Genomic DNA, 24,435 nt, shown 5'->3' with positions numbered 1-24,435 from the left:
GTGGCTAGTTAATTTTAAACCTGTATCAAAATTGCATTTGGAAATTCAGCATTTGTTGCAGCACAGCAGGGAGGTGGCAGCCCAGTGGTATTATTGCTGAACTATTAATCCAGAGACCCAGGCAATGTCCTGGGACCTAGGTTTAAATCTTGCCATAGCAGTTACTGGAATTTGAATTCAGTAACAAAACTGGAATTAAGAGTCTAATGATGACCATGAAACTTGTTGATTGTTGGAAAAACCCACCTGATCCTTCGGGGAAGCAAACTGCCACTTTTACCTCGTCTCTGACATGTGACTCTCACAGCAATGTGACTGACTCTAAACTGCTCTCTGGGTAATTAGGGATGGACAATAAGTGCTGGCTTGAGTGATGTCCACATTCACAAATGAATAAGAGAAGAGTGACAAACATAAGTAAATCCATCACACTTACATTGAAGTATAGCATGTAAATAAAATGATATTTATTTTGTTAATTGGGAATATTGATTTTAATTACCAGATTGCCATCTCACAGAATACAAGATACCTTTCAGATGCTGGAAATCAAAGGCAACACTTGTATAGTAACCTCAGGTGTGAAAACTGATCAACATGCACTCCTATAACACTGTGCATATTTAGATACCACATTGGGCATACCGCACATTGTTATCTGCTAACAGGCTACATGTTTCTGGCTGTCCACTACAAAGCACCGAAATATCTTTCATTGTTTCCATATAAGCTCAAACTCTGTCAAAACACACATCGGGATTGGTGTTTCAACTGAATCCGCTAACACTTTGGCATCTTGAAAAGAATTCAGAAAACAAATCATTTTAACACAACCCAGCTGCGTATTGCAAGGTCACTTACTGATGTATAGGATGAACTGATAGTTGGCAACAAGCCTGTCATCATGCATTCATTCAATTTACAAAGGTCATAAAGATCTGTAAGGCTGTGAGTGCAAGTGCTGGATAGTAACTGTTGCTGAACTCCATTCTTGCCTCAGTGAGAAATCTAAGTTCAGGGTGAGGTTTCCTGCTCTAATGCAGACTGGTGCCTGTGGAGCCATGGATACATCTTGAGTGCGGATTCAGAAGTGGAGGAGGGAGGGCTGGGTGGGCTGAAGCAGTGTCGGGCGACCTGAGGTAACATGTCTTTATGGCATATTAAGAGAAAAGCAATCCTGTGGTAAACCACAGAAAATCATATGGATTATTTTAAGTAGAATGCAACCGAGACTGGAGGCAAACTAAAACATGAATCAGGCAAGAACAGGCCTTGCCTCATTTCTCTGCCTTTCTCACAAACATTAGTACTGACCAGAATCTTTGCAATCCAAATTTTGTATGAAACAAAAAAAAAGCAAAATAATTCAACTTAGCATCATATTTGTTGCAAATATTTGTCAGCATGAACACAGCAAACTATCTCTTCCCAAACAGATTAAAATAATGGTCAATATTATTAGCTATTCATTAAGTTCATAGCAAAAACATACCAACTATATGTGAATGCACCTACTGTATTGGCAGAATGTATTTGAGTTAGCTGAGGTTCATAAATTGTAATTATTTGTTAAATAGTTTATTCTTACAGCCCAGGGTCCTTTTGTAACTTGGACCTTGGGCTATGCATTTTGTTATACCACTCAGTGGTTATTTTGTGATTAGGGGAGCTCCAACCATATATCAATTGCTAAACACATTTTTTGCCATTAATATATGATGCAATAGCATTAAATGTTACTTTCTTCAAAATTCCCAAACGTAACTCATGCTTCTGGCACCTGTTAATATGCTAATAGCAAGATTAGTATAAGTTTGTGGAAATTAGGATAAAATCCTGGTTTCCAAATAAATAAGATAAAGGTCTTTTTTTCATGTGAAACAGAACATATTGTTAAAAAAGGTCAGTTAGACTCGAAACGTCAGCTCTTTTCTCTCCTTACAGATGCTGCCAGACCTGCTGAGATTTTCCAGCATTTTCTCTTTTGGTTTCAGATTCCAGCATCCGCAGTAATTTGCTTTGATATTTTTAAAATATACTATCCTTGAAGAAGTGTATTTTAAGTGGTCTGCTGCATATTACAGATAATGATGTAAACTCATGACAAAGACTTCTGGTCTCCGGAAAGATGTTGTGAAACTTGAAAGGGTTCAGAAAAGATTTACAAGGATGTTGCCAGGTTTGGAGGATTTGAGCTATAGGGAGAGGCTGAACAGGTTGGGGCTGTTTTCCCTGGAGTGTTGGAGGCTGAGGGGTGACCTTATAGAGGTTTACAAAATTATGAGGGCATGGATAGGATGAACAGACAAAGTCTTTTCCCTGGGATTGGGGAGTCCAGAACTAGAGGGCATAGGTTTAGGGTGAGAGGGAAAAGATATAAAAGAGACCTAAGGGGCAACTTTTTCACGCAGAGGGTGGTACATGTATGGAATGAGCTCCAGAGGAAGTGGTGGAGGCTGGTACTATTGCAATATTTAAGAGGCATTTGGATGGGTATATGAATAGGAAGGGTTGGAGGGATATGGGCCGGTGCTGGCAGGTGGGACTAGATTGGGTTGGGATATCTGGTCGGCATGGGCGGGTTGGACCGAAGGGTCTGTTTCCATGCTGTACATCTCTATGACAGCAGTTTCTATATTGTAGTTGATCGAATTGTCTTTCATCTAAAATGTTAATGTTGCATCATAAGTTCAATTATTAAATGTCCATTGGAAGGTATGCAATCAGTGACTACACCTTCAGTGGAGTAATGGTAGAGTGAATGCAAAATTGTCTTTCTAAACTCCTCAGACAGGATACAGCTATTTTCCCACTTAATAAATCAATCTTCTTTGCTGTTAACGGTTTCTATTTGCATATCCAAATGAGATTACATTATGTAGAGATCAGACCTTAAAAGTATGGACTATCTTCAAATTTTATTGAATAAAAATGACACCGAATATTAGTTCATATAATCTATTCCTTAGTATTGAACTTATGTAGCCATTTTTGAACTGAGAAGAACTTTTTGTTGAAAGGGAAGAATTGTACTGTGGTATGTTCTGTACAAATTGTACCCAAATTACACTGGTATGCACACCTAAAATTAATAAACTCTGTACTGAGATGCTGACACAGGAAAATTAATTTTAAAAATTGCATGTCATGTTCGTAAACGTAGGGAGGATTGGGTGGGATCATTATACACTCAAAAATAATTACTGCTTCAGTATCTGCATCTCCTGCTGTTGGCACATTGTGATTAATTTAGAATAAAAAGGGAGCAATTTACTAATCAGCTAAACTAAAACTCTCTTACTTTGTAGCTTATCTGATTTCAGACCAACACAGAGGATCCTTAAGCCGCTCAGCAGTGATTCATAGCTTACTCTTCATGAAAATCAGATTGTCAACATAACATTTCACACAAGTACTTTTTAAAGTAACTTTTGAAGGGTCCAGGATCTATGAACAACTGAACAGACAGCTAAACCGTTCCAATTATATTCCATTGTATTTTACTCAATTGTTGTGGTTCTGTTCGCCGAGCTGGGAATTTGTGTTGCAGACGTTTCGTCCCCTGTCTAGGTGACATCCTCAGTGCTTGGGAGCCTCCTGTGAAGCGCTTCTGTGATCTTTACTCCGGCATTTGTAGTGGATGAATCTGTCGCTTCCGGTTGTCAGTTCCAGCTGTCCGTTGCAGTGGTCGGTATATTGGGTCCAGGTTGATGTGCTTATTGATTGAATCTGTGGATGAGTGCCATGCCTCTAGGAATTCCCTGGCTGTTCTCTGTTTGGCTTGTCCTATAATAGTAGTGTTGTCCCAGTAGAACTCCTGTTGCTTGTCATCTGCGTGTGTGGCTACTAAGGATAGCTGGTCGTGTCGTTTCGTGGCTACTTGGTGTTCATGGATGCGGATCGTTAGCTGTCTTCCTGTGTAGTGTTTTGTGCAGTCCTTGCATGGGATTTTTTCATGCAAGGACTGCACAAAACACTACATTGGACAAACAGGAAGACAGCTAACGATCCGCATCCATGAACACCAACTAGCCACGAAACGACACGACCAGCTATCTTTAGTAGCCACACACGCAGATGACAAGCAACATGAATTCGACTGGTACAACACTACTATTATAGGATAAGCCAAACAGAGAACAGCCAGGGAATTCCTAGAGGCATGGCACTCATCCACAGATTCAATCAATAAGCACATCGACCTGGACCCAATATACCAGCCACTGCAACGGACAGCTGGAACTGACAACCGGAAGCGACAGATTCAAACCACTACAAATGCCGAAGGAAAGATCACAGAAGCGCTTCACAGGAGGCTCCCAAGCACTGAGGATGTCACCTAGACAGGGGACGAAACGTCTGCAAAACAAATTCCCAGCTCGGCGAACAGAACCACAACAACGAGCACCTGAGCTACAAATCTTCTCACAAACTTTGAAATTTTACTCAATTGTAAGTTTCCAGCAAAGAAGAAGTTGCCCAAGAAGTATTTTGCTAACCATTTAACTATGGTGCAGTTAAGCTAAGGATGGCTGGTATAACGCAATGATTGCCTTCCTCTGCAACCTCGTGCTATTAAAAAAAACACTCTCTAGATCATCACTATATCCGTTCAGTATAAAGGTTGCGTTATGCAAACAGTGTCCACAATTCATCAATCACATTATAGCCAATTCACATTTATGAAACGTGTGTTATTACGACTCCCCTACGATCCCTCTACAATGTCCTAATATTTGTGCAGCTAAACCAGTCCATGAGTTATCAATGAGACAGCAGGAAGTATTTATCTTGGTCCCTTATCCTTTACTCTCACAAATGTTCAACTGCGTCTAAGGAATAAAACCAAAAATGCAAGTCGAGCAGCATCTGTGGAGAGAGATTCTGTCTCTCGCTTTCTTTTTCTCCACAAATATCGTTGACCTGTTGAATACTTGCAGCACTGAGTTTTTATTTAAGATCAGCAAGTGGGACTAGTTTAGTATGGGAACATGGGTGGCATGGACTAGTTGGATCGAAGGGTCTGTTTCCATGCTGTATGATACTATGACTATTACAGCATCCGCAGTACATTATTTCTTTTTTATTCCCAGCAAAGCTAATATTGTGCCCCCCAGTCAGAACTCAAATGTCCCACCTCCTCTATATTTGGACAAAGAAAGCAAATAATATATTGCTGTCTATGCTGTTTAGCTATGAAAGAGAAAATCATCTGCACACAAATCATGATTCTGTTATGTTACAAAATTTAACTTAAAACTTAAAATTTAAAATGGGAAACCAATCAGAAATTACTGGAAAAACTCAGCAGGTCTAGCAGCATCTGTGAAGAGAAAACAGAATTAATGTTTCAGGTGCCGTGATCCTCTGAAAAGGGTCACTGGACCCAAACATTAACTCTGCATTCTATCCACCAATGCTGCCAGACCTGCTGAGTTTTTCCAGCAATTTCTGATTTGTTTTTGATTTCCAGCATCCACAGTTTTGTTTTGGCTTTTGTTTTAAATTAAAATGAGTTAGGAGGAAATGCAGATTTTCAATAATTCTTCTTTAAATTAGCTTTCCCACCCTGCTATAATACTGATACAACTGAGAAGTATGTTCGATACTCTGACAATTAAACACGGCAGTGATTCTCACATTAGAGGCCAGATTAAAAATGCCCCCACTGAGGCAAAAGTTGGAGCAGTTTTGAAAACAGAATCCAAGAAAAGACTGAGATTAAGCCAGTATAATTAAAGCTTACCATCAGAAACAACTTAAATTATTACAAACAGGCCATGGATTGAAAAGATAAATCAAAATTTACAGGACTTAGGATACTGAAACAAGGCAGAGAGACTTGATAACTTGACATTGATTTAGACTGTAAAGTACATATTGGCCTTCAGAGATGGGAGACTGACAGGAATAAGGCACAGTCTTGACTTAAAATGGCAAAAGGCCAAATCAGCCCAATTTCAAAATACTACTGTCGCCACTGCAAGGAGGGAATTGTGATTACTTCCAGAAGGCATAAGTGGCAGCCAGGTTAGGGGAATCCAAATTGCTTCCAAGATTCCCTAGCACTTACTGCTTAAAATGCCTCAAAACGTTGCTTATATTATTATGTTAACATAGTAGATGAAAAGTAGCAGGGCACAGTTAAAGAGTTTTCCATCAGAATTGAGCTAAGAGTAAAATTAACCCATGCATTTTTATCCAGAATCACTCAAACAACTAATCATAGTTACTGCCTTAAGCATTAGAGTTAGCCCGAAGTTAATAAAGTTAACAGTCTTTTGACAAAATGTGAACTTGTATATTGTAGTGAAAAACAACCAGTGTTAATATTCAATGAATAAGAGCAAAGCCAGTAAACAAATGTTGTTTGATTTTTTTGCTGTTGTAATCATTAATTTAAAATTACAGAATAAAATGTTTGTAAAGATTGTTATCTTCTTCAACTTCCACTAATATGATGATTAAAGAGCAAATTTCTGTTGTCATGGTCAGTAATGTTGAGGAGAAAGTGAGGACTGTAGATGTTGGTGATCAGAGTTAAAAAGTGTGGAGCTAGTAAAGCACAGCAGGTCAGGCATAAGCCCTTCATCAGGAGTTTGTGGTTGTGCCCAAGGGGGCTCTGAGGGATAAATGGGGTGGGGGGGTGGGGGGGGGAGGGGGTTGCATGTAGCCAGGAAGACAATTGGTGGATGCAGGTGAGGGGGTAATGGTGATAAGTTGGCGAAGAGGGTGCAGCAGATAGTTGGGAAAGGAGATGGACAGGTAGGGTAGGTTAATAGGATGGTGCCGAGTTGGAGGGTTGGATCTGGGATAAGGTGGGGAGAGAGGAGGTGAGGAAACAGTAATGTGGCAAAGCAGAGCACTTATCAAATACAGAACTTATTCAATTTCATTCCGTGTAATTCATGGGTCAGTTTCTACAACTGGAGGATTATCTGCACTGCCAGATATCACCAAGATGGTGAAGGTGATTAGTTTATCCTTTCCCTTTTCATAATTACAAGGTATTGAGTGAATTTAGCCAATTTGTGTGATGTTATTGTTAATGTAGAGCTCTAATTTGTTTTAGGAACGGAACAGCACCCAAACTATAAACAGAAATGTGCATGCTGACAACATTAGCATTTACTTATGGTACCTGGAATCTTTTATCTGAATTCTATTCCAATATAAAGGCTTCATTGGGCGGCGTGGTTCTATGATAGGCTTCCGTACAGGTCTGTCCGCTGACAATCTGAGATTAGAAACTCCAAATGGTGGTGGCGGTGGGGGTCCAGAGCCTGGAAGAGGTGGAGGCGGAGGAGGTCCAGAGCCTGGAAGAGGTGGAGGCGGAGGAGGTCCAGAGCCTGGAAGAGGTGGAGGCGGAGGAGGTCCAGAGCCTGGAAGAGGTGGAGGTGGAGGAGGTCCAGAGCCTGGAAGAGGTGGAGGCGGAGGAGGTCCAGAGCCTGGAAGAGGTGGAGGTGGAGGAGGTCCAGAGCCTGGAAGAGGTGGAGGCGGAGGAGGTCCAGAGCCTGGAAGAGGTGGAGGTGGTGGTGGTGGTGGTGGAGCTGGTGGACCACTCAGGAGTGCAGTAGGAGAACTTTGAGAACCTGAAAGTGATGGTGTTAACAGAGGAAGTGGTACAGGCTGAGATTCTTGTGACGTTGAGGTTTGTGAAGATGGTAAAGCTTCCTCCTTTGTAGCATGGAGAGAGCAAGCTGACTGACCATTCAAGTTCAAGGATGCAAGCTTCAACTTTCCTGGGGTGCTCAGATTGCTTTTTGCTATCTTGCCATCATCTTGATTCAACTGTATGAACGTTTCTCGGTCAGTTTGAATGCAAACGTTGCGAAATGTTTTCACCACAAGTTCATCTGCAGTGGAAACAGCAATGTCCCTTGTTTCAGACTTGCCCTCTTTTATTTTATTTTCCAATTTATTTTGTAGCTGCACAATAGTTTCTTCAAGTTTAGTTATTTCTTCGGCATGTTCCCCACGTATATGGAAAAGCTTCAATTCAAATTCATTCTGTTGAGAAACAGCATATGCATTAATAATCAACATTAATTAAATATGCCTATCTACTCATATAATGATGGTTTTTGTGCTTTACTTAGAGATGTTGTAAGTATTTTCACATTAGTTTATTTTGGTAACTAGACTAGCCTCCAAAATAGCTTCACTGGGTCATTGTACATGTTCTGCTGGCTGCAATGTCCCTGAACGCTTCCATGGACAGAGTTCTTTTAAAAAGCAGGATAATCTCCTGGTAACATTGGTGCCCCAGTGAAATTTGCTACAGACGCTCCGATAGGATCTGTAGAAATGCTGCAGCAGATCAGTCAATGTCGCACCAGACTTGGAGGTGGCAGTATTCTTGGAAACAGAAATGGTGCAGACATAATTTTGGTTCAATATCTGACCAAAGGTTTTTCCTCCACAAGTGCTGCTTTAAGATCGGGTAAAGAGGCGAAAAAGGAGTGAAGGAACTAGCACCTCCTTGATGCTCTACCGAGTTGTCCATCAATACTTCCATTCCAGTGCTCTCCCATGTCCCACTATCTATTAGCAGCCATGGTAGCTGCCACTTCAACACAGATGGTAGGGCAATCCATTGTTTTCCTGACCACTCCCACCATTTTTACAAAAAAGCAGGATGATTAAAGCCCAGGCAAGCGAGCTTCTTGCTGGGGAGGGAATAGAGGAGAAACATAGCGGTTAATGTTTTTGGAGTCAAGATCTGGAGGTAGATGGCATTGTTCTACTTCTTCCTCCACCTTTGATGTTACCCAATGCTAAATGATTGTAGTGCAATACAACGTTGGTCTAAACATTTCAACACATACATTGGTCTCATGTTGTAAGTTGGCTCTTTGACTTCCAACTGCATTTGAAGTACTTCCCCCTTGGACAGTAGCTAAATAACAGATTTAATTAGGTAGACTGTGTCTCAACATTTAAAAACTGTTATTGTTTTTCTGACTCCCTAAGAATTCAAAACTAGAACTTTAAAATTATTTTAGGATTTTATAGGTGCTTCTTTGGACCTCAAGCAGAATTTCCAGAAAAATAGCATCTACCCTTTTGCTGTGTCTTAATTTTTATTGGAATGTTCTTCTCCATTCCAAAAGTAGCAGAATTTCTGTCTGGCCTTTATAAATTTACTGATGAGCAAGGGTCCAGGCCAAGTAAAGAATCCCAACTCTGCTCTTCAATTAAGATCCAACATTTTACTCTTGTTGGTACACTAAGTGAACAGAAGTGCACAAGCCTTCACTAGGACATATATTAGCCCTAATAATGGGATCGAAAGAAATCAGCCTACATTCTCGAGTATTCAGGATTTGTTTCACCCATGCAACTGAGTTCCCTTTATCAGGGAAAATGGGTGCTTGACCAATTGGAGCTTGAACTATCAGGTAATGGTATTAATAAGATGCACTCTCATTAACTCCACAAACCTCAGTAGGGCTCGTGTTATTTGGCATCAGAGGGTAATGCAACATTCCATTATTCTGAAAGAACTGGTCCATGCATTTATTGATCAGGCCAAGAAAATGGAGAATCCTTTGAGGAAATTCAGCACATGACTCATTCATACTTGGGTTTGATGTAGTTATTGAGCTCAAGTAAGCAAAAAAATCATTTTGCTGACATCAGAACAGTAATACAGGAATGGATAATCAGTGAAGCTAGGAAGGAAGTGTTCCGGACATACTAACAATATACATTAAATTGTTGGTATCATTGTTAGTGGTGAGTTGGAGTTTTGCTGTTGCATTGGAGAAGTTTGGAATCATAGAATAAATATGGAACAGACATCATAGATGCCTTATAGTGCTAGGGACCCGGGTTCTATTCCATCCTCAAGCTGTGTGGAGATTGCACATTCTCGCCATGACTGCATGGGTTTCCTTCGAGTGTTCCAGTTTTCTTCCGCAGTCCAAAGATGTGCAGTTTAGGTGAGTTGGTCCTGCTAAACTGCCCATACTGTCCAAGGATGTGCAAGCTGGGTGGATTAGCTATAGGGTAGGGTAGGGGTGTGGGGCTGGGTGAGATGCTCTTTGGAGAGTTGGTGCGTACTCAATGGGCCAAACAGCTGACTTCCACACTGTAAGGATTCTATAATTCAAAAATTTAGCAGGAGAACTGATTACAAGAGGTTTGGAAAATTTTTATGAGAAGTGCAATCAGAAACTGAAGTGCTTATTTTTTTCCATCGATTTCTATACAATCTGAATGAAAAAGGTAAAACAATATTTGTTTTTACTTTAGATATCAACTTGGCATTTACTCTTGACAATAGTCATCTTATTACTATTACTTAAATCTTCTCAGGCCCAGTCAAGGTAGAACACTTTGTTTTGCAGTAGAAACAACTGATCGCATGGCGGTTTCTTGAAAATTTTAAGGAATTCTATAGGTAGTTCTGGATTTGTCACCAGGAGTGCAGTAAATTGACACATTGTTCTACTGTCACAGGCATTCGCTCAGACAGAATTTGTTTCATGAACATTCAGTTGAAACTTTATTGCTGGAACAGCACAGCAGGTCAGGCAGCATCCAGGGAACAGGAGATTCGACGTTTCGGGCACAGGCCCTTCTTCAGGAATGAAGGGCCTGTGCCCGAAACGTCGAATCTCCTGTTCCCTGGATGCTGCCTGACCTGCTGTGCTGTTCCAGCAATAAAGTTTCAACTTTGATCTCCAGCATCTGCAGACCTCACTTTCTCCTTCATGAACATTCAACATTGTAAGCCCCAAGATTGTACATTATGTGGCTTAGGAGTGTTCCCACTGATTTAGAAACTAAAAACAAATTTTCTTTCAAAACTGAGTCCAATTCACACATCGGCTTCTTCTGTAATCCCCATTACAGAGATTGCATCACAAGATGGCTTTTATGGGTTTCAGTTTCAAAGGAAGTAAACAGTTATATTAAAATGATATTTTTACAAGTTTTTTGACCATTTGAATAACAATTTAGGAGTGGTTTGGACTATTGGTGAGTTTAATTTGAAAAAGATGTGGAACAAGAGAGACAGTGGAGCGCTTGAGCAGAATGATGCATTAATATACTGCGCCACTCGGTGGTCAGAGGCAGATCTGCAGTAAAGGTCCATTAGAAGTTATCAAATTTATTTGTTAGAGGAGTCCAGATACTGGAATAGCACAAACTTAAACTGCAGATTGCTCACAGAAAGGGGATATATTTAACTATCCTTCTGTAATCTGCCTATTCTCTAGAAACTGGTTGCAAAACTTACAGTTCACCTGCTCAGTACAACTTGGCCCACTGAATGAACAGAACGGATAGAAAATAAAAATAATCAGGGAAGGATAATAATTAAGGATATTTGGCTTCCTTCCATTGATCTAATAAATTGGTACAACAGTAAATTATGGAACAACTTCAGAGAATTTATTTGTAAATTGCAATACTGTTTGCTTATTTAATGAATATGGTGACAAACCCTAAAAGATTTACCAAGTATGTGAAAGATATCCATTTCGTATGGCAACCAGTTTTGATTTCAGGAGGATAAAACTTTAAAAGGAAACATCCACAAAGAAAATGCCAGCATTGACAAACCACTGGGCCATTATAAACTGGCATTGTGCCAGAGCAGGACCTGAATGTCAGTGTGGCTTGTTGTTCCCCTCCCTCGTTTGAAGTTAGCTGTGAGTCAACCTACTTCAAAAATGGCCAACTGCCCCCTGCCTCCGAGAAATAACACACTGACAGTGGCAGTACTGAACTGAGATAGGAAGTTCCACCCTAGAGAGCTATCAGCCAACTGGACTGGAGGAAAAGCAGTCTGAGAACGCTTGTGGTCACAAAGTGGGAGCAACATCTTGGGTTCAGTCACCAGATGGACCTGGAGGTATCCTCTACCAACCCTTCAACCTTTCACCCAAGATAGTGAACTATTGGGCTGGTCCTGTCCATTCCAACTTCCCCAGCTGCAGTTACCACTGTGACAGAGGGTGGGAACAGCGTCTTCACTGATCAGTAACTGCCCAGTTTTGGGTGTCAACAGACCCTAATGGTGGGCAGGCTTGTTAATATCTTACCTTGTGCTCGCACAACAGGGCTCCGCTCATGGATGGAGAGGAAGGCGGTGAGCAAGTCATCTATTCCTCATTTTTTTTTTATTTCCCTGATTTCAAGTGGACTAGATGCGGTGGGAGGGTGAGGGGAACAGTCACCTGATACTCACCCTTTGAGGCCAGCTAATTTAAATACCACTGTCACTTCTGTAGTGCAGCTCCAGAGTACCCTGGGTAAACTATCTATAGCTATACCTTGTATGGGAATGGAAACCCATTTGACGGTCTTTAAAAAAGGGCCGATAAGGACAAAGTTTGCTAATGCATGGTGATAATTGGCAGTAAGTGCTGAACATAATGCAAGCATGGTATAGGTGATATGGCATTCGTGAGAGAGCTGGGAATACTTTAAAAGCACAACCTCATTCCTCAGATCGTTGGGAGCACTGGAATCCAACATTTCCTGCCAAAGAACTGGGCACTGGAAGAAGGTAGAAGACCACATCATTTCACTGTCATCAAGCTATATACATCTGTAAACAAAATATAGCAAAGCAAAGAGAGACAAAAAGAGAGGCACAGCTGGCTACCCCCTGGGAGGAAACCCAAGGGAAGCATCTGAGGTGTCACCGAGAGAGGGGTAAGAGTGGTAATAAAAACAGAAAGTGCTGGAGATACTCAGCAGGTCTAGCAACATGAGTGGAGAGAAAAAACAGATCTGTGTCAGATCTGAGGTAACAGTGGTATTGCCTGCTGCCTCGCTCATTCTCCAGGATGGCAGATGACTGGAAGAAAAGTCCAGTGATTTAATGACGGCAAAATATATTCTGCAACTCAGTGATGAAAACACAGAACACATTACCCCGTGGCGTGTTTGCAAAAACTGGTATGTTTGAGGGGAAGTGGCATATTTGAACATGGAGATAGGAATGGAAGGGTGAGCTGAAGCAAACAGTATGGAAAACCATGTGTGAACATAACAACAGCATGGAGCTGGGGGGCCAAAACAGACTGCTTTCATGCTGGAAATGAACGACTGCTTGGGTGACCATTGCCCAGGTAGAAATATTCCAATGAGGAATCAATGCCTTTGGAAATAAAAAAGGAAAAAGGATCGGACAAGGGCCATAGTCACTTACACTAAAACTATAAAAACTTTTTTTAGTATAGCCTTATTCAGCATTCACTATTTATAAAATAGCTTTTCTCCCTGTACAAATACATAAATCAATTTTCTATTGCTGACTTTTACAAACTTTGTAAAATTTTAGCCTGTGCTAATACAGCATGGCCACTGCTGAAAGCCAAGGCTCCCACAACTGCTTTGCAAAGTTTCTAAAGTGATATTCCAAGTCATGATGTTGTAAAACATAAGGCATGAGCTGCATTGCTGGTGTTTTTTCTAACAACTTCAGTAAGCATGTGGAAAATATACCATGATTACTACAGTTAAACAGTATTTTGCATGCGTTTATTTTAGTGAATTTCCATCGCATCCACCCCTCCCATGCACAGTTCTATTTCCTTCCTCTCTCCTGATAACCTGGTGAACAAAAATTGAAGGCGATGCCAGAATTGTGGACAAATTGATGTCATTCAGTCCAAAGTATTAATATAAACATTAATAACTGTACCATAAAAACAAAGTACAGTACCATCGCTATAATAAATAAGAAATCATAAGTTAACCTGTTTTTACAGGTGTTACATAACATTTAGAGACGGCAAACTGTATACCAATTAATTCTGAAACTTTAAAAGGGATAGGAATCTCATCATTGAGATAACTTTATGAAGAATGCGTTATAAACACTGCAGCTCAAATAAGATCTGTTCATTGCATCACAGAACCCCCACAGTGTGGGAGAAGGCCATTCAGTCTATACTATCCCTCAAAAGAGCATCTCATCCAGACCCACACCCCTACCCTAACCCCTATAAACCCTGCATTTCCCATGTCTAATCCACATCGCCCGCACATCCCTGGACATTATGGGCAATTTAGCATGGCCAATCCACCTAACCCATACACCTTTGGTCTGTGGGAGGAAACCATTCCCCAATATCTCCTGCTCCAGGCATCAAACATCCATAAATGTTGGTATCAGCAAAACACCAGCATCATCACATCACCGTGGCCAATCTCTGAAGACACTTCAGATCTTAACCATATTGCACATGGGGGTCTCTGGTACATTATATTGGAATGCTCCTGGCAGGTCGTTCTGAACACAGAGAACATGCAGACATGGGGAAAATGTGCAAACTCCACACAGACAGTCAAACAAAGCTGGACTCAAATGTGGGTTGCTGGCACTGTGAGGTAGCTGTGCTAACTGCTGAGCCATCGTGCTACCCTTGCATAGCATGCAAGCAAAAGGAATCTTGGTTTTAATGCCATTTATGTATGATGGGACTGCTACTTATTTTTTACAATTTTCATATTCACCAAACAAATTGATTCATAGGTCATGCTGTTAAGAACTGATTCTTACAAGTCAGTACCAAAGGAGGAAATGCGGATGTATTTGTATGCGACCCATTATTGATTCATTTTCATGCATTTGCATTTTTATCACTAGGTATAGGTTAATTTGGATTATGTCTTAGTCAGATCTGCATTGATTCTTCACCAAAAATTTTAATTCTTTTTCTTTGAAATCCTGGCCTCAGTGATTCATTCTCTGGTATGATTCCAATACTTCATGTAAGCAGCTACTCATTGAGTGAGAGACTTCATTGTTATTGGGACACATGATTATCATACAAGTCAACAAGAGCTAATTTAATCAGAAGCTGGTGACAAAACATGTACAGTAGGGCTCATAGTAATCAGTTATAGTGCTTATATTGTCACTGAACTGAGATCAGGGAACACAGCAGTGACCAGGATGGATGCCTATACCTCCTCAGTCTGAACAACTTCACTCCATGCTGTACAAAGGGTAGAATCTTCCTAGTCTTTGAGCAGCATGTGCACTGGCAAGAAATGGGGGTTAATGTGGCAAGAACGCGAAGGATGAGATTTTTGATGTAAAGAACAAAAAGTCTGATTTTCCCTTTATGGTTTCAGTGGCTAGTTGAGAATCTCAAAAGTAAATGCCATGGACCTCATTTGGGTGCATTCATGTCTTATTATTAATTAATCTTGCCTCATTTCTATGCAGTATGTGATTCTCCCAGGTATAGATGAGACATTAGATGGCGACAATTTCCAATGCCGCTGCCTGGCAGCTGCAGCTTGTGAACATGTTCTCCCGGTCTCCCTGTTGGTCATCATTCCCCATTCACGGGCAGCAACCATCCACAAACATTGGTATCAGCAAAACACCAGCCTCACCACATCACCTTAGCCAATCTCTGAAGGCATTGCAAGTCTTAACCACACTGCACTTAGAACTCTCTGATACATTATATTGTAATGCTCCTGCCAGTTCACTCTGAGCATAGAGAAACACATACAGGATATACCTCAGGGCTCTGAGCTTGCTTTTTTAGCATTCACTTACTTTCCACTTACTTAGATGCTCACAATGTGCATATGCTTTGACTAACTGAGTGGAGGAAACTATGGTCAGTTTGGGAGTGCCCCCACAGTCAGGCAAGGGCATTGTCTGATGTCAGTCCAAGGGTTTGGCCACAGTTAGTCAGGCACTTGGTGCAATCAGGGAGGATATGATTGGTGGTGGTGGTGGGTGGGGAGTGGTCTGCATCCTTACACTCCAGGTTTTGGAGCAGAGTCAGTCCTGCAGGTCAGGTCTAACCATTAAGGGATCAGGGATAACGCATTCAGAGAATTGTACAGACATGAGTCTGGGGGCCATCTTAAAATGAAGTTATCCTCACTGGTCAGTCTGGTGGGGGATCCCCTCTCCATCCTAGGTATTTGGGTTACAGACGTCAAGGAGAATATTGGAGCTGGACCAGAATTGGGAAAATAGTGGGGAGTTTGGAACCATTACACTTGGATGCAGTGGAGAAAATATCTCTGAAAGGGGAGACAAGTCCAGGGAGAAGGGTGAATAAAGCATGAGAGGGTATGGGGCATTGCGGTGAGTGAGGGGGTGGATAGTTTACAAGGTATCACCACCCTGGCTTCAACAATGGGGATGCAGAGGATTATGATCTTGGGCATAGCTATTTTGTAGGAAAGGCACTGAGATCAAAAATAGGGGAACATTTACAGTTAGATAAAGAGTTGGACGAGAATGTAGTGAACTTCAAAGCTGATAAGATTGACAGTGACGGAAACACAAAAGGAGACAAGAAGAGTGTTTGGGGCGGAATTACGAAACTTGACTTTGAGGCAAAGCCTGGAACTGTGTGTGTCAGGACTGAGACTTGATTCACCATCTTCAAACTTCAACTGCACAATAAGGATGAGAGACAGCAGCCAGCAGACCGTCAGTGGGCAAAGCAAGTTAATTTTGTTTTGTCTGTGGGAACAGGGTACATCTGTGGGTGATGTGAGGTCCTTCAAGAGGCGATGGCATAATAAGGCATCCAGAGATTCAATGATGACACACACCTGCTATAAAATTATTCTGCATCAGTAGATCATGCACTGAGCAATAATAAACAAACTTTAGTCACTAGCAATGTCTTTGATATGACAAATTAATCCCAAAAAGCTTTGTGAAGCAGAAAAATAGTTTAATAAATCACAGGTCATTGTGGAGGCATTTCAAGTTCCTCCCTTCAGAAAGACCTCCATGTCAATAATGACCGAAGATCAGCGCAGGCTCAGACTTAGGATGTCCTCAGACATCATAACAGAGCTGTGACATCTGCTGAAGTAGTATTTGTGTTCTGAAGGAATGGGAGGTCATCTCATCCCAGTAGTCATCAAGATGACAGTACTTCATTTATAAGCAACTGACTCACTCCAATTATGCACTAGGGACTTGCGTGGAATCTCCGAATCCTCAACACACAAACGTATCAAAGATTTTACAAATTCAAGATCATACTGTGATGAGGTCAGTGCTGCAGAGTGAGCAATAGTGTTTACAAACCTAGCTAGCTTCCCCCTGGTGCAAAGCACTGTGAAACGTACATATGCATTGAGCGCATATTATAATGTGGTTAAACTCATGAACAAAAAAGCTAACTATTCAATCAATGTCCAACTCATCTATGATTATTGTGAATGCATCTTAGAGGGTGTGCGAGGTACCATGGAAGCTGTCATGATGCCTATATACTTGAGAACACAAGTGTTTGCTTTGTTCAATGGGCTAATTCAAAGGTGATTGTTGGGAAATATGGGATATTTTCTCCAACTTTGGCTAGTTATTCCTCTACGAAATCCCTGACTAAGGCAGAATGCAGATACAATGTAGCTCGATGTTCACCAAGGTCACCATAGAATAGACAATAGGATGATTGAAGATGAGGTTTTAATGCTTGGATCTATCTGAAGGGGCAATGCAATATAGTCCACATGCAGTGTGCTGCATAATCCTGTAATGCAATCTTCTGCACAACCAGAGCAAGCAAACAGGGAAGTCATATGTTAAAGACATCTGCATTTAAACAGAATTCAAGTCCACACATTCAGTTCAGAGCTTCATTTCAGTTCACCACACTCCATAAAACCCACACGCTACTCATTACTAGCTTCCCATATTTATGCAACCAATTAAAACCCAATGTCATATCAACCTGGTCAGACATGTTATTACACATCTCTGGAGCAGGTGGGACTTGAACCCGGGCCTCTTAACTCAGTGTTAGCACATTGCACTGCACCACAAGTGACCTCTTCAAACCCGTTTTTTCTCTTATTTTTATAACCAGAAGTGCTTTTCTACACAACTGAACGTTTTTGCCTCTCACCAAATCGCCTATGGTATTTTTCCATCTATTAACCACCACCAGTAAACCATACTTTCCAGCTGTTTAATTTATGTGCAGAACCCGTTAAGGGCAATGGACTTCAAAGCCAATTAAATCTTCATTAATATATCCATCACTTATTCCCTCTCTCTGCTACTTGAGGAATGTAGAAAATCATTAACCTTCCAGCCGCATTGCATCATGTTCCTCTGGTCTGTGGCCCCTGCACTGACCTAGGTAGATCTCTCCAAATAAGCAAGCAGCGTTTGGCACCTCTGGTAGTTCTGAACTCTTACAGCCAGCACATAGTCCTATAGTCATAGCAACAGCCAAAATTTACCGTAGAAGGAACTTATGGACCAATCAATCCCTATAATTCATCTCTCTTATATGAATGCACTCTCAATACATTGACAAACCTTGTTTCTGAAATCAAATAAATTAACATTTTTGTATAATGTATCAGTTAATAAACATTATCCAAGAGAGATTCTCAGGTCAAAGCAACTTGAAACAGTATTAAATTGTGAGTTAAAAGGATTAATAGGCAAATAGGAAATATGTTTCAATGTTGTTTGCAAGGGAGGTGTTGCAGAGTTTTAACTAAAGGGGTTTAATTAGTAATAATAACAAAGTCAAGGTGAAAGAACAGTGAGAAAAACTTTACAGAAAAGCACATTATGAAAAGCATGAGTTCTGTAAATTACAGAAGATCTTTTGTTTTGGAAAGAGTTGAAATTAAGAGGCAGATCCACTAGCTGACTTCTATCTGGTATCCAAAATTGTTGTTATTGCATGACTAATACTATTCAACATGGTGCCTCATTATTACCTTACATAATGTTGAAGAAATCAAAATTGTCTCATATGTATCATAAACAACTGGTAACAATTAATGTTTTCATGCTGACGATGTTGATTATTTTCCAGTTATTCTGACAAAAAAAGCACATTCATGACAGAAGTATCAGAAATATATTTTTCAAGAATTGGTTAGTTTAACAAAAAGACTTCAATATTTTTAAGAAAGGCATTTATCAGAAAATTCAAACACTTCATTGTTGGAAAGAAGGGATCGAGTTTTTTTCACATTCTTCCACTCTCAAGATCTCCATATTAGCTAAGTTTGGGGTATAAATATAGATAGAAAGGGAATTTTCTTGTGGTCCTTGAGCATTTGACATATTTGACATATAAGTACATGCAGAAGAATGAATGGAATTTGACATTTGATGATATTAAACCCTTTCACTTATTCTGATTATTAAACCTCAAAGTACTTACTGATACTGACGTGTCAAAATTGGCCTACATGTATTGGAAAAGTCAGACTTCCTCTATGTTACACAATAGTAAGAGGTTTTCCAATTTCAAAATAAGAAAACTTACGTCAAACATATTCATGCCATTTCATTCTAATTTAAGTTAAAGCAAACATTTATAACCACTAATATGGAAATTTACATTTGCTAAATGGCATGTAGTATTATGAATGGCATCTGTGCAATATCAAGCAGAGATGCAGTTTAATGGTAATGTTCTTGCATTAGGTGAAATATTTTACATCTGGACACCATTAGCTCCAAAATGTAGTTATTTTACTTCAAATCTGAAAACAATTTTAACATAAATAATCAGGTGATTTACAACTGGCACCTACAGCCATATTAATCTTACTTTGGTAACAATTTATTTGCATGCTTTATCACTGAACTGTCTTTTACTTTCTCATAGCTTAAGTATGTCATAAATATTAACCAGTCTTAGCAACGTAACTACTAAAATGCAGTGCAGGTTTAATTGAGTTATATCTGTGTTAAATGCGTTACCTTGTAATTGCTAATTAACAATATGTAGATTGCACACAATCTACATAACTATTCAAGTCAGGTAGGTTGTCAAATGCATTAATAATTCAATTTATTTAACTTTATCTCAAATGCAAACTATAAAAATATAGATTATATTTTTTTCATTTCTTTGCTTTAGAAAATCTTAATTGATGAAACAGAGATTGCTCTTGAGAATATCTGAAGAGATGTATTGTAACAATGAATGCACTGGAAGATCTTATGCAAACAAAAATTGAGAGGATTCAGGAACAGAATTAACAAGCAGAAGAAAGGATTGGTGAAATGAAAGCAAATAATGCGACTACTTGCAATGAGGGTGAGTGCCAGGGGTCAGAGGGAAATGCTGGAGGTGGGGGAGTGGTAACATTCACAGCGATATTCCTCATCCCTGAGAATGGCCTCCCAGCTTTAGATGGCACCCTCCCCCATCCCACGGTAGGTGGTGAGGTGTCATTGCCTGGGGAGGGCAGGCAGTCCCTAGTCCTACCATTGCCCACTTCCCACTGCCATCCTTTGACCTGTTGTAGGTGAGCGCAGAGCTTCCACCTAACCTTCCAGACCTGCAATACATACGCCAATGTTGATGTCACTGCACACAAAATACACTGACATCGTTTGCACATGTGTCGTGATTTCCTGTTACCTGTCCCGTCCTGGCCAGGTAACAACACTGGGAGCCATACTGTATTATGTAGAATCACTCTGTTTCTTTTTACTACTTTTAAACACACAACTGAAATTCTTGGAAATAATGGCAGTGTGCTGTTGTTACTCAAGCAAGACACCAACAGGATCAAACAGACATGTTTGCAAAAATATGGGAAATTTATTCCAAAAGATCAGCATTTGACAATCCTCAGGGTTCACACTCCTTGCACTGGAAAAATCTGTGCCACTAATTCCTTTGGAGTTTTGCATGTGTCTGAAGGAGACACACAAAGAGATTGAGGGATACTATCCTTCTGGCAGTAACTGGCACAGAAGAAGCCTGAACTTTCAAAGGGAGGACTAAAATGGCAAAGATGGGGATCCATTTGCCTTACACAAGGGGCTGATGAAGACAAAGTTGCAATTGGGGGTGGAGTGGGGTGGGGTGGGTGCGGGGGTGGGAGAGCACAGCATGCACCATGTTGGTCTTTACATCCTGAAACAAATTATGTGCCCGCCCAATGACTGAGCTAGCATTGGAGAATTCTGGTAGAGATGAGCTCAGTGTAACTCAGAAAAGTTGGAAGGTTTTCCTTGAGCCAGGCAAGTGTGGACATGACACATAAGATATATAATGTAGACACAGGCCATATTCTCCAACCCGTCCATACTGAAAGCTGTGCTCCACTGATCTCTCCTCCAATCTTTACACATGTAAAACTATCGTTGTAACTCGTATGGGTAGCACGGTGGCTCAGTGGTTAGCACTGCTGCCTCACAGCACCAGGGGCCTACATTCGATTCCACCCTCGGCTGATAGTCTGTGCGGAGCTTGTACATTCTCCCAGTGTCTGCGTGGGTTTCCTCAGGATGCTCTGGCTTCCACCCATGTCCAGGGATGTGCAGGATTGGCCATGGGAAATTGTCCCATACTCTGGATTAGTGGTGCTGGAAGAGCACAGCAGTTCAGGTAGCATCCAAGGAGCTTCGAAATCGACGTTTCGGGCAAAAGCCCTTACACCTAATTGTCCCATAGTGCCCAGGGACGTGTAGATTAGGTGGACTGGACATGGTAAATTGTCCATTGTGTCCAGGGATGTGTAGGTTAGGTGGATTAGTCGTGGGAAATGCATGGTCACAGGGATAGGGTAGAGGGGTGATTCTGTGTGAGATGGTCTTCAGAGGGTTGGTGTGGACTTAAATGGGCCAAATGAGCTGCTTGCACATGTAGGGATTTGATTCTCTGATTCTAAACTTGCATCTCCCTTATGTTGTTTCCCTAGTTTCCCCTTAAATGCATTCACCACCAACCAATCCCCGTGGCAATGACTTCCACATTCTCATTACCATTCAAGAAGTTTCTTCTGGATATTCTCCTTGTGACTGTCTTGTACTGACAGTCTCTGGTTGTATGCTTCCACAGCAAATGAAATTGTTCTCTCTTTACCCCTCCATTAATTTCTTTTCAGAATTTTAAAGACTTCTACTGAGTCATCTGTCAGGGGGTTTTCAAGTCAAATGATTACCTTTATGTTGGAACCCTTTGGAGATGTAAGATGAGAGAAGGACACAATTTTCCTTCCATCTCAGTCAGAGCAATAAATCAAAACTCATTCCACAAAGTGTACCCCTCTAAATAACCCAGTTTACGCATATAGAACACACACACACACACAAAATGATTTTTCTCTGCAGACTCTTATTTTGGGTAGAAAAAAAGGAAAATGTATGGAATGTTCAAATATTTGTTTTAGAATATGTAGACAGCTCACAAGACACAATAGTTGGTTGTCTCTAGTAGTATTGGCAGACATAGTTACTCGGAAAACACAATATCAAGACACCATTGAGTTGCTGTTCAACAAGATAATCACGTTTCATACTGGCTTCACAACAAGTGTGCTTTGGCAAGCCTCCCCCAAGAGAAGACCCCCCCAAAAAAACTCCAGTTGCCTGCAAATAAAACTGCCATAAAAAGCCAGTCAAGTGACTTACAAACCAATAGTTAGCTGACCTCACGTGGATTCCAAGAAATGACTTGCTTAGAAAAATGTTCCAATGTGTCTTTTCATTGACCTTTAAGAAAAAAAGAAACTATCCGGGCATCGCCACAGAACAAGATGCTTTCTTCTGAAATGTGAGAAAGGGAGGAATTGACGGAAATGAAAGATGTGGTACAATTGTTAGTGCTGTAGCTGGTGGTGGTGGGGGGAATGGGTGAAGTTTCCGAAGCATATGAGAAGGCAATACATATGGTGTTAGGAGGGTCAGCAGATTTGATAGGTGTGAGCGAATGGTAAGTGCTGCATGAAATAGTGAGCTTGGTAGAGCATGAGCCTTTTTGGGTGGGGTGTGCAGTATCAAAGATTGAGTGAGGGGGAGGTAGTGGAGAGAAAATGGCGGTACTTAACTTGACTAAATGGAGAACGTCATTGACCTCCCTATGCTGGGTATTCCTGCAGACATCTTAGACTCCCCGTGAGATAACCTTCGACCAGGTCAGCAGGATTTAGTGAGATGACCTCCTCTGTCAGTCCAAAGGGAAGGATACATCTCTGTGTGCACCACCTCCAGATGCCTGTCTGCGAAGTGGGATGCCAATTTCCCCTTATCTGCTACAACCTAGACAAATGTCAAATTGGGCAGCTCTGGTCCACAAATACTCTCCAAGTACACAGTAGTGTTTTTAAAATAGCGCGGGCACTAAGGACACTGGTGTATCAGGGATATCCCAGCAATGGCAAGGTTTTTCTGGGTGCACAGAAGGGTAGAATTGGGCTAGTGTGGGATGTAAAGGGTGCCATACAGACAGAGGAGGTTATTAATGAAGCGTGTTTAGGACAACTGTGCAAGAAAGCTCACTCGGCCTCATGGGAAAAAGCCTTCCATAAAACTCATGAAATTGAGAACCAAGGCAGAGTATTATCGTCATACGATGTGGGACAGTCATGCCTATAATGAATTAGGTAGTGTACAGATTGCTACAATTATTTCAATCATAGTCAAGAGTGTGGTGCTGGAAAAGCACTACACTCAGGTCAGGCCTCATCCGAACGGCAGGAGAATCAATGTTTCTGGCATAAGCCCCTCATTACTGATGATGGGCGCATGCTCAAAATATCGCTTCTCCTGCTTCTAGGATGCTGCCTAACCTGCTGTCCTTTTTCAGCACACCACTTTCTGACTCTGAACTCCAGAATCTGCATGCCTCACTTTCTCCTATTCCAAACATAGTCCAACATCAGCACCCTAGTATTGAACTCAAGGCAGACCAGACCAGACATTCAGTTGTCTTCAAATCTGCTCAATATATGAAATTTGAGCTTGGGGTGGGGAGGGGGCGATGGACATAATGGTGATAACATTGAAAATCATACTGATATTAATAATTACAAAGACTATGAAAGTAAGTAGAAGCAAGACTACAGGAATAATGTAGACTGAACGAGAGGGCATAGGTTTAGGGTGAGAGGGGAAAGATATAAAAGAGACCTAAGGGGCAACTGTTTCATGCAGAGGTTGGTACGTGTATGGAATGGGCTGCCAGAGGATGTGGTGGAGGCTGGTACAATTGTAACATTTAAAAGGCATCTGGATGGGTATATGAATAGGAAGGGTTTGGAGGGATATGGGCCGGGTGCTGGCAAGTAGGACTAGATTGGGTTGGGATATCTAGTCGGTATGGACGAGTTGGACCGAATGGTCTGTTTCCATGCTGTACATCTCTATGACTCTAAACAGAAAGAAACTTTAGGAGGAGGGGAGATGTACAATGAAGTTCGTGTATATCATCACAGTGATGGAACTGATTTCATGACACTGATATCAGGAAGACAGAAGACACCATGTTAAAAAAGATGCCTATTTTAGAGGATTTGCGAATCTACTACAGATATAAATTAAGTGCTATTATACTTAAGTTGTTGAAAAGCTTTTCTTAGTGATATGGAGCAAGCAACCTCAGGAGCAGTGCATGTCTCTAGATACTGTATGACAGACTGGGATATCAATATGCAGGTAGCAGTACTGGTTTTAAACACAAGATAAAGTAACTCTGATCCAAG

At 41.0% G+C, this 24,435-nt stretch overlaps 1 protein-coding gene across 1 annotated transcript in view; it reads right to left on the bottom strand.

The window, feature by feature from the left end:
* Nucleotides 1-24,435, bottom strand: part of LOC122553728 (formin) — a 341,853-nt gene that overhangs the window by 214,192 nt on the left and 103,226 nt on the right. The window contains exon 4 of the mRNA XM_043697991.2: nucleotides 7,142-8,010. Within this exon, the coding sequence (XP_043553926.2) occupies nucleotides 7,142-8,010 (869 nt within the window). The remainder of the gene's footprint in view (nucleotides 1-7,141; nucleotides 8,011-24,435) is intronic.

This window comes from Chiloscyllium plagiosum, unplaced genomic scaffold (genome assembly GCF_037043375.1).
Source record: "Chiloscyllium plagiosum isolate Xiang-an unplaced genomic scaffold, Cpla_swu_hap1 HiC_scaffold_8, whole genome shotgun sequence".
Classification (NCBI taxonomy): domain Eukaryota; kingdom Metazoa; phylum Chordata; class Chondrichthyes; order Orectolobiformes; family Hemiscylliidae; genus Chiloscyllium; species Chiloscyllium plagiosum.
This window is presented reverse-complemented; position numbering and strand designations above follow the sequence as displayed.